This window comes from Salmo trutta, chromosome 6, assembly GCF_901001165.1.
Source record: "Salmo trutta chromosome 6, fSalTru1.1, whole genome shotgun sequence".
In the NCBI taxonomy this organism is placed as follows: Eukaryota; Metazoa; Chordata; class Actinopteri; order Salmoniformes; family Salmonidae; genus Salmo; species Salmo trutta.
In genome coordinates this window covers 58,035,347-58,050,440 of record NC_042962.1, presented here as the reverse complement: position 1 = coordinate 58,050,440, position 15,094 = coordinate 58,035,347, and the positions used below count along the sequence as shown (strand labels likewise).

The 15,094-nt window shown below is 43.2% G+C and overlaps 1 protein-coding gene across 6 annotated transcripts in view; it reads right to left on the bottom strand.

Moving 5' to 3' along the window:
* Positions 1 to 15,094, bottom strand: part of LOC115196446 (arf-GAP with GTPase, ANK repeat and PH domain-containing protein 1) — a 202,423-nt gene that overhangs the window by 64,990 nt on the left and 122,339 nt on the right. For all 6 annotated transcript variants that reach the window (XM_029757285.1, XM_029757283.1, XM_029757284.1 and 3 more), the window contains one exon: positions 4,022 to 4,126. In XM_029757285.1, the coding sequence (XP_029613145.1) occupies positions 4,022 to 4,126 (105 nt within the window). The remainder of the gene's footprint in view (positions 1 to 4,021; positions 4,127 to 15,094) is intronic.

Here is a 15,094-nt window from a genome sequence, read left to right as displayed (position 1 = left end):
GACCGATTAGGATTTTTCAACGCCAATACCGATACCGATAATTGGAGGACCCAAAAAAAGCCGATGCCGATTAATCGGCCGATTTTTATATATATATTTATAATGACAATTACAACAATACTGAATGAACAATGAACACTTTTATTTTAAATTAATATAATACATCAATAAAATCAATTTAGTCTCAAATAAATAATGAAACATGTTCAATTTGGTTTAAATAATGCAAAAACAAAGTGTTGGAGAAGAAAGTAAAAGAGCTTTTTTTACATGGCACATAATGCAAACGTTTAAGTTCCTTGCTCAGAACATGAGAACATATGAAAGCTGGTGGTTCCTTTTAACATGAGTCTTCAATATTCCCAGGTAAGAAGTTTTAGGTTGTAGTTATTATAGGACTACTTCTCTCTATACCATTTGTATTTCATATACCTTTGACTATTGAATGTTCTAATATGTACTTTAGTATTGCCAGCCTAATCTCGGGAGTTGATAGGCTTGAAGTCAAACAGCGCAATGCTTGAAGCACAGCGAAGAGCTGCAGGCAAACGCAGTAAAGTGCTTTTTGAATGAATGCTTCCGAACCTGCTGCTGCCTACCCCCGCTCAGTCAGACTGCTCTATCAAATCATAGACTTAATTATAACATAATAACACACAGAAATACAAGCCGTAGGTTATTAATATGGTCGAATACGGAAACTATCGTTTCGAAAACAAAACGTTTATTCTTTCAGTGAAATACGGAACCGTTCCGTATTTTATCTAACGGGTGGCATCCATAAGTCTAAATATTCCTGTTACATTGCCCAACCTTCAATGTTATGTCATAATTACGTAAAATTCTGGCAAATTAGTTCGCATGAGCCAGGAGGCCCAAACTGTTGCATATACCCTGACTCTGCGTGCAATGAACACAAGAGAAGTGACACAATTTCCTTAGTTAATATTGCCTGCTAACCGGAATTTCTTTTAACTAAATATGCAGGTTTAAAAAATATACTTCTGTGGATTGATTTTAAGAAAGGCATTGATGTTTATGGTTAGGTACAGTCGTGCAACGATTGTGCTTTTTTCACAAATGCGCTTTTGTTAAATCATCACCTGTTTGGCGAAGTTGGCTGTCTTTGTTAGGAAGAAATGGTCTTCACAGTTCGCAACGAGCCAGGCGGCCCAAACGGCTGCATATACCCTGACTCTGTTGCACAGAACGCAAGAGAAGTGACACAATTTCCCTAGTTAAAAGATAAAATATGCAGGTTTAAAAATATATACTTGTGTATTGATTTTAAGAAAGGCATTGATGTTTACGGTTAGGTGAACATTGGTGCAACGACAGTGCTTTTTCGCAAATGCGCTTGTTAAATCACCCGTTTGGCGAAGTAGGCTGTGATTCAATGATAAATTAACAGGCACCGCATTGATTATATGCAATGCAGGACAAGCTAGATAAACTAGTAATATCATCAACCATGTGTAGTTAACTAGTGATTGTTAAGATTGATTGTTTTTTATAAGATACGTTTAATGCTAGCTAGCAACTTACCATGGCTCCTTGCTGCACTTGCATAACAGGTAGTCAGCCTGCCACACAGTCTCCTCGTGGAGTGCAATGTAATCGGCCATGATCGATGTCCAAAAATGCCGATTACCGATTGTTATGAAATCCTGAAATCGGCCCTAATTAATCGCCCATTCCGATTAATCGGTCGACCTCTAGTAGGTACGTGTTTGTGCAAGTACGCGCGTGTGCGAGTGTGTGTGGGAGTGTGCGAGCGAGTGTGTTTGTAGGGAAAATAGTAAGTTAGGACTCATCCCAGGGACTCAACACCTTTGGGATTTTCAATAGATTTGATCATATTTTATGGCTCTCCTTCAGGTTGCTATCGAGCAATTTAGTTTTCCTACATTTACCTTCCACTCATTCTGCCTCTGTGGTTGTTTCACTGCAGTAGCTGGGCCGCTAATCCAACCCAATCAAATTACAGCAAATTGATTTAGCCTCCTCCGCTGTGCGTCCTCTACCCATCCATCCATCTACATGTGTGTCTAGACTCCAGTCAGTGTGGCATTAGGAAAATGATTCCGATTCTAATTAACAATAAGGCCTGATTGCAATCTGGAGGAGTGATGGAAAGAGCGAGGGAAAGGAGGGATAGTGGTGATATGAAGTGGTATCAGGGCCAGGAGAGGGGACATTGTGGTCCTGTGTTTGCCAACAGAGCAGCCAGGCGGGCAATTAGAGCAGGCCATTACAGTGGTGCTATTCCACATCATCAACGTCAGCCCTGTGCAAACAGACCATGTGGGCTTTCTAATTAATATTGTTGCTCGCTGTGTGTGGGTGTGTGCCTCCGCTGCAACAAGCGTACCGTCTGCCCAGTGAGCGGATGGGGTGGCTGACGCTCTCTCTCTCACACACACACACACACACACACACACACACACACACACACACACACACACACACACACACACACACACACACACACACACACACACACACACACACACAGAGGAGGAGGAGGAGGAAACAGGGGCTTAGCGTTACCGCTAATGGGCCAACACAGTGGCTGATGGATGAGCAGCGTGCGGGGAACAAGCGGTAAGACCCGCTGCTGTAACATGGGACAATTACATAGAAAGCCAGAGCAGAGGGCAGAGTGACAGACAGACAGCACTACATTACAGACACTGAGTGATGCTGACTCCAGGTGACCTCTGTGGGTCCACACTGAGACTGGAGGGGTGCAGGTTAAAACAGGACTGTTAGGTGGATGGTAGAGTCATCGTGATGATGTGCAGTAATAATCAGAGAGAAAGTTGTCCAACTAGCTGGTCTGGTTGCAGCAGGGCTGGACAGGTAGAATGGAACTAACAGGAGAAAGAATGTTCACCACCAGATTCTACCATCTGAAGTGACTTAGAGTTAACACATCAATGGGCACCGCCTGTATAGTCTTCCCTCAGAGTGTGTGTGTGTGTAAAGCATGTGTATGTTATGTGTGATGTGTGTGTAAAGCATGTGTAATGTGTGTGTGTGTAAAGCATGTGTATGTTATGTGTGATGGGTGTGTGTAAAGCATGTGTATGTTATGTGTGATGGGTGTGTGTGTGTGTAAAGCATGTGTATGTTATGTGTGATGTGTGTGTGTAAAGCATGTGTATGTTATGTGTGATGTGTGTGTGTGTAAAGCATGTGTGTGTGTGTGTGTAAAGCATGTGTATGTTATGTGTGTGTGTGTGTGTGTAAAGCATGTGTATGTTATGTGTGATGTGTGTGTAAAGCATGTGTATGTTATGTGTGACGTGTGTGTGTGTGTGTGTGTGTGTGTGTAAAGTATGTGTATGTTATGTGTGATGTGTGTGTGTGTGTGTAAAGCATGTGTATGTTATGTGTGATGTGTGTGTGTGTGTAAAGCATGTGTATGTTATGTGCGTGTGTAAAGCATGTGAATGTTATGTGTGATGTGTGTGTGTGTGTAAAGCATGTGTATATTATGTGTGATGTGTGTGTGTAAAGCATGTGTATATTATGTGTGATGTGTGTGTGTAAAGCATGTGTATATTATGTGTGATGTGTGTGTGTAAAGCATGTGTATATTATGTGTGATGTGTGTGTGTGTGTGTGTGTGTGTGTAAAGCATGTGTATGTTATGTGTGATGTGTGTGTGTGTGTGTGTAAAGCATGTGTATATTATGTGTGATGTGTGTGTGTAAAGCATGTGTATATTATGTGTGATGTGTGTGTGTGTGTGTGCATGTTTGTGCAAGAAAGTATGAGTGACGTGTGTGTATAATATGAGTGATACATGTGTGTTCGTGTTCAGATTCAGTGTCTGTGTGTTCGTGTTCAGTGTCTGTGTGTTCATGTTCAGTGTGTGTGTTCATGTTCAGTGTGTGTGTTCATGTTCAGTGTGTGTGTTCATGTTCAGTGTGTGTGTTCATGTTCAGTGTGTGTGTTCATGTTCAGTGTGTGTGTTCATGTTCAGTGTGTGTGTGTTGTGACAGGTGGTACTCACGTGCAGGCTGGGGTGATATGTGAGCAGGCCATTGTCACACAACGTCACGTACTTCTTCTTCCACTCCTTGTTTAGGGTCTTACCACTCCTCTTCAGAAGCATACCCTATAGGAGAGAACACAGAGAGACAGGGTGAGGAGGACCATAATACACAATAACACATATACATACCCTATAGGAGAGAACACAGAGAGACAGGGTGAGGAGGACCATAACACACAATAACACAGATACATGCCCTATAGGAGAGAACACAGAGAGACAGGGTGAGGAGGACCATAACACACAATAACACATATACATACCCTATAGGAGAGAACACAGAGAGACAGGGTGAGGAGGACCATAACACACAATAACACAGATACATACCCTATAGGAGAGAACACAGAGAGACAGGGTGAGGAGGACCATAACACACAATAACACAGATACATACCCTATAGGAGAGAACACAGAGAGACAGGGTGAGGAGGACCATAACACACAATAACACAGATACATACCCTATAGGAGAGAACACAGAGAGACAGGGTGACGAGGACCATAACACAGAAGCATACCCTATAGGAGAGAACACAGAGAGACAGGGTGACGAGGACCATAACACAGAAGCATACCCTATAGGAGAGAACACAGAGAGACAGGGTGACGAGGACCATAACACAGAAGCATACCCTATAGGAGAGAACACAGAGAGACAGGGTGACGAGGACCATAACACAGAAGCATACCCTATAGGAGAGAACACAGAGAGACAGGGTGACGAGGACCATAACACAGAAGCATACCCTATAGGAGAGAACACAGAGAGACAGGGTGACGAGGACCATAACACAGAAGCATACCCTATAGGAGAGAACACAGAGAGACAGGGTGACGAGGACCATAACACAGAAGCATACCCTATAGGAGAGAACACAGAGAGACAGGGTGACGAGGACCATAACACAGAAGCATACCCTATAGGAGAGAACACAGAGAGACAGGGTGACGAGGACCATAACACAGAAGCATACCCTATAGGAGAGAACACAGAGAGACAGGGTGACGAGGACCATAACACAGAAGCATACCCTATAGGAGAGAACACAGAGAGACAGGGTGACGAGGACCATAACACAGAAGCATACCCTATAGGAGAGAACACAGAGAGACAGGGTGACGAGGACCATAACACAGAAGCATACCCTATAGGAGAGAACACAGAGAGACAGGGTGACGAGGACCATAACACAGAAGCATACCCTATAGGAGAGAACACAGAGAGACAGGGTGACGAGGACCATAACACACAATAACACAGATACATACCCTATAGGAGAGAACACAGAGAGACAGGGTGAGGAGGACCATAACACACAATAACACAGATACATGCCCTATAGGAGAGAACACAGAGAGACAGGGTGAGGAGGACCATAACACACAATAACACAGATACATGCCCTATAGGAGAGAACACAGAGAGACAGGGTGAGGAGGACCATAACACACAATAACACAGATACATACCCTATAGGAGAGAACACAGAGAGACAGGGTGAAGAGGACCATAACACACAATAACACAGATACATGCCCTATAGGAGAGAACACAGAGAGACAGGGTGAAGAGGACCATAACACACAATAACACAGATACATGCCCTATAGGAGAGAACACAGAGAGAGACAGGGTGAGGAGGACCATAACACAGATACATGCCCTATAGGAGCCACAGTTTGGGAACCACTGTGCTTGATGAAATGTATCTAGGTTGTTTGTTGTTTTAAATACATTTTCAGGATGGAAAAACGATTTTGGTGTCAACTTAAATGACTAAAACCAAATAGAAAGTAGAAAATGTAATATACAGTACCTATATATTTTTCAATAATTGCTTATAATCTGAGAAATCATCTAAATTAAAGCTGGACTTTGCTGCTGGATTTTGTTATAGTGTTCGAGCATAAACACAGCATTAGCAATGTCAAAATGTGTACAATTGTAGGACATGATCTTAAAATCTGCACAAATGTATCTCAGCTCCATGGCAAAATGTATAGAATTGCATGAAATTGGCTTTAAAAAGGCTCAATTCTCTTTCAGCTCCATGGCAGGATGTGTGGAATGGCAGGAGACTAGCTTTGAAACAGCAACATTATCTCTCCACTGCCAAGATGATATGTTCTACTTATTATTTAGTCTGTGTTTTCACCACTCAACACTTTTGATGGGTCATGGTGGGTCATGAAGCACCGCTCTAGCATCTACTGTAGTCGTCACTGAATTTACAACACATAGCTCATCTTCCAATACAAGACACATCGTCAATAGGTGGTAAATGGGATTGATGTGTGGTAACCCTGATTTCTGGAACTAGAATCTCTTGAGTCAGGGAGACCGTATAGAATGTCACGGGCTGCAACTCAATGCAGTCACCATGCTGAAATCAAGTTTACAATAAAGATGCAAAATGTGATCTCTCCCCACTATAATTCTGTGACACTCCCTGACCAGAGAAACAAAGATCCTTAGCGGATAGGAAAACCACTTAAACTAAGAGACTACATACACACTGGAGGGAGAGAGACGGAAACATAACCAGCAGTGGTGAGCAAGAAGTATCGAGCGAACGGAAAAAAACTGAAATGTTCTTTGGACACATTAGCGCCGACCCAAGACTGTTAACATCCTTCTCTCTCCTCTCTCCTCCACACATCAGCTGCGGATGACTGGCCCTTCAGGGCGGCTGCCCACCCACGCTGCATTTCAGCCAAATTCATTAGGCAAGAGAGGGATATAACTGTCCGCTGATTAGCAATTACAGCTGGGCTGCTGCGCGTGTCACTTCACTGGACCTGTAACACATTAACGCGGTGTTAACACCCACAGACAGGAAGATATTAATAGAGTCCGAGAGGAGAGGAGAGGGGGATGAGGGGATAAAGACTAACTAGCACGCAACGGGGGGTGGAGGGGGAAAGATATGGACGAGAGAGAGAGAGATGGACAGCCAGGCGCTTTGATAGACAGAGTCCTGCTTTCCGTGTCTCTGGCGTTGTTCACATTTCATTAAGGCCTCGTAGTGTCCTGTCCCTTGGCTTGGACAAAGGAGGAAGCAGAGGAACCAACGACCTCGCCTGGGAATGATTGCATATCTCATAATTGGGCGCCTGAAAACACACTTGTCAATGAAAAAAGGGCTCTGCAATGGGAGCAGCTAGCGACAGACAGGACAGCAACGAGGCCTGGCCAATAAGCAGCTCTACTCTGCAGTACAGAATGATTCCTGGCATAATAGAGATGCAGTCAGGTCCATGTTGAACTGAGCAGGATATCATATGGATTTGATATAGTGTGTATTTGCTGAGAGATGTAGTTTCTTTCTCAGTTCCTCCTCAGTGTGTTGGTGTCACAACAACCACTGTTGAATCACTATTAAAAGAGACGATCATCACATCAGGGCCGTTCTGGCTTCACATCCCAACTCAGATCTCAACTTCCACAGGTACAAGCTGATAGTCCTGAAAGTGATTTGGGGTGTAGAGAGAGAGCGAGAGAGAGCAAAAGGGAGGTGGCCAAGCGTTACAGACTGGGGAGTGAACTAGGTGGCCAATATTTCTTCTACGTGTGGCCCTGTTTGTGATAGAAGTGTGCATATTCATTTCAGCCATCCATCGTGGAGATGACAAGCGATCAGTTTGCAGGGGGAAGGCTAATTGAACGGCACGTCGACCCTCCAGATTGGTAATATCTTTCATTATTCAACTTCCCCGCTCCACTAGTGACACACACGTTGCCTCTATTTTACCTCCGGGGGACTTGACAGCTCACAAGGTCTTCCGATCGCAACGCACAAGAATAAATGGAGGAAATAAATACATCCCAGATATACTCTTTGTCTTCCTCGTTGCTACGGAGACACTTCCTACAGAGGCACTGTGAAGTATTGTGGGTAGTGCTTAGGAAAAGGTTGATCGCCCTGGGGGGCTGAGAAGATGATGTCCTTCATTCCTTTTAGTGAGGAAAAGCTTCCTCAAAACGTGCAGCAAGGGCACGATTATTAATTAATTATATCGGTTCATGTTCAAACCGTAACAACTGTTACTACAACAAACAGGCTTGTATTTTACTCAGGTCCAAAATGGCTATCTAGAAAACAATCAACATTCCAAAACCTCCCTCTCTTTGCCTTCGATAGCCACCCTCAATTGGTCTGCACTATCAAAGGTGTAATTGTCCAATCTCTCAAGGCAGACCTGCCAGTGGAGCCGTTCAGTTGTAAACAAACAGTCTGATAAGGAGAGAACTTTCCCCAGGTTCATTTCCTTTCTATTGAAACACACTAATCAACTCCCTAATCACCATCATCCCCCTTTTTTCTCCAGACAATAGACCCTCCCTTGGACCCTTGACGGGACTGACAGCCGGCCCATTTGGGTGATAGGGGGGAGGCACCATCTCCTGAGAGGCACCATCTCTCCCTCGGGGATCTGGTGGGGCCCATTGTTCTTGGGTGTCCCTGGAGAGCAGGAGCCTAAATTAAGGGTGTCATTCCAAAATAGGCAACTCCTGTCTTGGGGGCAGTCAATAGGTGCGAAGGAGGGCTCAGGGCTGGCTAAGGCATGTCTTGAGTGATGCCTCCGTGAAAGGCGCTTTTCGAACGCTCCTCTATCGCGTTGGCCATCTGGCCTGAAGAGATGTCCACTCTGCCAGCCAAACCACACCACCGGTCATTAATCATCACTGGTCAGGACAGTGGTGTGAAGCCAGGCCAGGATATCATGATGTCCCTATAGCCCTGATCAATGGGACATAGTGGAGAGGGGAGGGAATGGACCAGACAAGCTGAACGAGGAAGTGAGAGAGATTGCTACTACGGTACAATCCCCATGATGGAATCTGCCCCCAACAGCCGTTTCACCATGCAGATAATAATGACTCTCTTGTTGTGATGTGTGTTTTGTCCTATATTTATAATGTATTTATTTATTTTAATCCCAGGCCCCCGTCCCAGCAGGAGGCCTTTTGGTAGGCCGTCATTGTAAATAAGAATTCTTAACTGACTTGCCAGGTTAAATAAAGGTTAAATAATATTTTTTTTAATAAACTGTCATAAGTAGGTGCCCACCCGCACATGGACATGAGAGAATAGCTGACACAATAGTGATGCTGGGTTGACTCATAACCCGCAGTCGGGTTTAGGGTCATAAAATATTGTGATAATGAAGGGCAGGTGGGTGGGGTGAATAAAGATAAAACAATACATTTAAAAAAATCCTTAAATGTATAATTCTTGTGCAATTTATATCTATAGGCTACATTTTGTTTTTTGTGATTGTTATGTTTTGTGTGATGAGGTGCTATTCAAATTCGACTGTCACAAGACGGGAACTAGGCCTACGGCACGTCAAGGGAACTATAGCCTACTGTTCAGATGGGTTAAAAGGAAACTGAAATCTGGACACTGACTGTAGGACTATAACCTCTCACAGAGCCTTAATATTAACTCCTGCAGAGTTAAAGGTGCAATATGCAGAAATCATGACACCATTTCCTGGTTGCTAAAATTAAAATAGTTTGCCTAATTTCAGTTTATGTGACAAAACCAGCAGTCGTTGTGTATCATTGTACCATCTAAGCCACTGTCAAATATATTTTTCATAACCCAAAATATTGTATTTTCAGCTGGTGTACAAAACCGAAAGTATAAGATGCAAAAACGAAACTTAAGAACGGGAAGCATAGAAATAGATCACATAGAAGAGATCAACCACTTCTTAGACTTGCTTTCAATTGATAACGACAGATCTATAACTCACATTTCTATGTGAATTTGGTCAGCTCGCCCAAAAAGTTACATATTGCACCTTTAGGCATTTCTTGCAGTAAAACTATACACCAAATGTCGGCTACATTTCAAATGGAGAAATATGATTTCCTTCAGCATCTTGAGAAAATGCAAATGCACAGTTCGAAAACTGTCTGCAGGTGCTGTGTCTGTAGAGGTGCCATCTTTATCAGCATCATAAAAGCTGATAGTGTTTCAACCACATAAAACATGCATCCAATCAGAACTGAGATATGATCAGAAACATGGTGTTCGTTTACACAGCTTTCTATTTCCTGACAAACAGTCAAACGGATGTCATTTGGACAATTGTAAAAATGTTCCTGTTTTTTGTTATTGTTGAGTTATTGCATTTTCTCCACGGTCCCTAAACATCTTTGCACCACGAAAGAAGCACATGACAAAGAAAACTTTACAGATGCCAAATAGACTGAAGCATTCATTCTACACATTTATGACATTCTGCTGAGCAAGGGTTTATGTAGTCTTCTAGGGCAACATACAGTATGACAGAAGAGAAGCTGCCTGTATCTGATTACAGAGAAGTTGACCAACAAATAGCCTACCAAAATGTCAGAAATTATATGCAGAAACATATCTAAATCAGGCCCAAAAAATCCTGCACTCCCTGTCAAAAATCATTCCACCGTCTCTGACTGTAGCCTACAGTGCATTTCCTATATTAGCAGGTTAGGTTCTGGTGCGGCCTCAGATTTTCACCTTATCACAGTCGGGCGGTTGCAGAACAGCTGACCCACACACACAATCTATCATGGCATTTATGACAAGGTCAGCGTTGATGAGGCAAGGACAGGAAAGGGCAGGCCCAGGGGAGCATATCGGGGCGAGGAGCAGCGAAAACCAGATCAAATAAAATACCAACGAAGAAGAAAATGCTCCCTCTATCCCTGGTTGCATCTAAAATAGAACCCTAAATAGTGCACTACTTTTGACCAGGGCCCATAGGGCTATTATCAAAAGCAGAGCACTATGTAGGGAAAAGGGTGCCATTTGAGATGTAGCCTAGCAACTGATTTATCTGATAAGAGTTCTGGGTAATTAATTAGAAACTCAATTACCCAAACCTTACTTCAGCAGTCTCAATTCATCAGCAGATAAAGCCTCTCTCGCCCTGCTACCGTTTCTGACAGAGAGAGAGAGGACGGATGGATGGAAAAGAAACACATTCGTTCTTTCCTTTCCTGAACGAGTTAAAAGAAGCCCCTGGGGTCGAAGACAATTTTTCTTTTGTCTAATCAGTCTTGTTAAAGAAGCTCTTTAGAGAGACTTCTTTCTCAACAGGATGGGTAGAAACAGACAACGAATCCAAGACTGATAGTACTCTCAGTGAGGGAATCAGGTCTAGCATACAGAAACAGTACTCTGATAGTACTCTCAGTGAGGGAATCAGGTCTAGCATACAGAAACAGACACACATAGACAAACAAAATGCACCATAAACCAACAAAGTCACCATTGGGACACTTGAGTCCCAGTGTGTTCAGACAGAACAACTCTATATCAATCTGAAAGTCTACTGCTCAGTAGAGAATACTGTAACCGGATCAGAACCATCACACAATCTAAAAGCCACCACGCTTCTCTGATTGATGCCGGTGTGTTTCTCATTTAATTATTTCTCCAAAACTAAAAAGAACAACCCCCTCCACCCCCAAGCCCCTCAAATCTCATTTCCAGGGGTTAGTGTGCATGACAAAAATGTCATCATGGCCAAAATAGCTCCGAGCGGTCGTCACGGCGACAACCTTTTCCCTGGGAAATGATATTTTCCCAATCCGGCGGAAGGCGGATCGCGTCGCCACTCGTTACAGGGCCTTGATAGCAGGTCTTTAATATTCACCGTCTTAATTAGGAGACGCCGTTAATTTCATTAAATTCTTTGGCTGCTAAATGAAGCAGATTATGAGACATCTTTTATTGCCAAGCGTGAAATTACAGCCTGCCCGCTGCCAATGGCAGGGCGAAACTAATGAATTACAGGGTAAATAACAGCCGAATTAACCATCCAATTTAACTCCTTACTAAGAGGAACCAGGCCTCAGAGGGGAGGAGGCAGAGGGGGAGACTGTCAAAACCACCCAGCCCTGTGCTCATCTAATGTTACACCACTCTCTACAACTACAGGCAATTACTACCATGATACTAATCAGCTCCTCACAAAGGGAGCCAACCCCAACCACACGCGTCCACGCTTTGGGACTCATTTCAAACATGAAAAAAAGAAATCATAACTCAAATCTGTGGAAGTTGTAATGGGGAAGAAAGTCCTTAGGGCCAAATAAAAGAGGAATGTGCATTTAGACATGCTAACACGTGGATGGGACGGACAAATCACTATTGAATGTCATGATGAGATGGGCTACGAAGCTGTGGAAAGACCACCTTTCACTATTAGGATGAACCAGGACCCGCATCTTAACCTTCTCTACCTCCCATTGCTGCTCCATGCCCCTCTGTCTAGGCTAACAGCCCCGGTGTCTAAGTCAACAGTAAATTCATTTGACAGACACGTGTTGGCGAAGCGAGTGTCTCTATCTCTTCGGTAATTACGGCTAATTAGGAGCGTGGAGCAGATGTCCGCGGAGACGCCACCGTAAACACCGTCTGTAAACAAAGCTGCCGATGTCCACTCGCTTTTTAAACAAACCCTCAGCCCCAAACAGAAGAGGCTTAGAATGGCCATGTTGCATCCTGGGTAAAATACCTGGTAACAGCAACCACTGACCCCATCATGACCCTGCAACATTTTTGTTACATTCAAGTCATTCCATCAGACGCTCTCATCCAGAGCGACTTACAGCAGTGAGAGCAAACATTTTCATACTTTTCCCCCGTACTGCTCCCTTGTGGGAATTGAACCCACAACCTTGGCGTTGTAAGAGCCTTGCTCTACCAACTGAGCCACACGGGACCTAGAACAGAAAACAACAAACATTCTAAAAGCAATAAAGCTGTAGACAAACATCCCACTAGGTACTGAAGTCACACGAGTCTCGCAGAAGAGCGTCTATCTGCACAGTTAAATACCACAGTGGAGGCCATGTTTTGAGGGACCCACGACGGCCTGACCCGTGTAGCTAGGTGACACTCTGACCCTGTCACACACACTCAGCGCAGAGTTTGTGTGTGTGTGTGTGTGAGAAAAGCTGGACCTCTGGGGCTTTGGGTTGTCTAATTGCTGCAGAGTGGGAGTCCCCCCATCCTCTTTATAAAAGTCCAGTGTGCTGAAAACTCCTAGCTTGGCCAGGCTGGCAGTGTGTTAGGTTTTAATGAGCACCATCTAACTAATGAAGGCATCTTCTTCCTTCCACAGCCTTTATCGTGCGCGCACACACACACACACACACCAACTCTAGTCACCTTGAGGGGGAGTCAGAACAACAGCCCATCCTAATGAGATCTGGGCTAACGGAAAATAAACTACACTGGGGAGTCAGTAATCCTGGGAGAGAGCTCCAAGAACACACACACCAACGCAATTCATGCAAACACACACACATTCACGTATCTGTTTAGAGAACGAGCGGTCATCCACATAGACGATTTCCCCCTTACAGCGCGACGGCACTTTTCTCTCCTGCACGTCAGCGCCGCTCATTGCTAGTTAGCCTGTCCTCGAGGAACCGCTATGCTGCTGGCTAGCGACCCACTCATGCTGCATTTACCACACTTTAACAATGCTACACAGAATGGAAACATTTTCAAAGTGTTCATTCATTTGCTGTTAGGCAAAACAATGTCCGTACAGTCTGCAGCACTTTACAAAACCTCATACAGGTAGCTTGCTTGCTAGGTAAGTTAATCAACGATATTAAGCAGAGAGCTAACTTTGCTAGTTATGAAGCTAACGTCAGTTCACTAACGTTACCCTGGAACTGTCTTGGTGATACCGGGTTTGTAAACCATAACGCAAAAAAAATGCTGATTTCACCAACACCGTTGTTAACTCTGAGTTATCGAGCTACATGCCTTGTCTTTCCCTTCCCGAGACAAACTGTCACATCCGGCCGTGGTTGGGAGTCCCATAGGACTTGGCCCAGCATCGCCCGGGTTTGGCCGGGGTAGGCCGTCATTGTAAATAAGATTTTTTTCTTAACTGACTTGCCTAGTTAAATAAAGGTTAAATATAAAAAATAAATGCCCATGTCACAATTGCCTGGCTACATGTTTTTATTTTATTATTATGAACAAAACAGATAAACATAAACCTAACAGACAATAACCTAACAGTATTACATATCGAGATACATTTTCAATTTGTCAAAAAGTTTTATGGTATGCATTTCTTTTTTGTTTTTACACTTACTTATAATTTAAATATTATTTTGAAATGACATCTTAAACAATGTGAAGAAGGGTTTGTTCTCCGCCCACTTCATTTTATGGATAAAGAATCTGCTATGAAAGATAAACAAATTAACAATGAAATTTAAATCAGGGTCCATATAATTTGGATCAAAATAAAACATAACATCAGAGTCTCTCAGATTAACATTAATAGTCGTTTCTTTTAAAATAAAATTGTCCAATTCCCTCCATAATCTTCTGACATAAGAACAGTCCCAATATAAATGGTTAAGAGTCTCTGGGTCACAACCACAAAATACACATTTGTTATCAATAGCTATTTCAAATCTGTGTATAATAAATGTCTTTACAGGGTAGATTCTATGAATGAGTTGGTATGATACTTCCTTCACCTTATTAGATACAGTTTAAGACGGAAGTTTACGTAAACCTTTGCCAAATACATTTAAACTCAGTTTTTCACAATTCCTGACATTTAATCCTAGTAAAAATTCCCTGTCTTAGGTCAGTTTGGATCACCACTTTATTTTAAGAATGTGAAATGTCAGAATAATAGTAGAGAGAATTTATTTCAGCTTTTATTTATTTCATCACATTCCCAGTGGGTCAGAAGTTTACATACACTCAAATAGTATTTGGTAGCATTGCCTTTCAATTATTTAAATTGGGTGAAACGTGTCGGGTAGCCTTCCACAAGCTTCCCACAATAAGTTGGATGAATTGTGGCCCATTCCTCCTGACAGAGCTGGTGTAACTGAGTCAGGTTTGTAGGCCTCCTTGCTCGCACACACTTTTTCAGTTCTGCCCACACATTTTCTATAGGATTGAGGTCAGGGCTTTGTCATGGCCTCTCCAATACCTTGACTTTGCTGTCCTTAAGCCATTTTGCCACAACTTTGGCAGTATG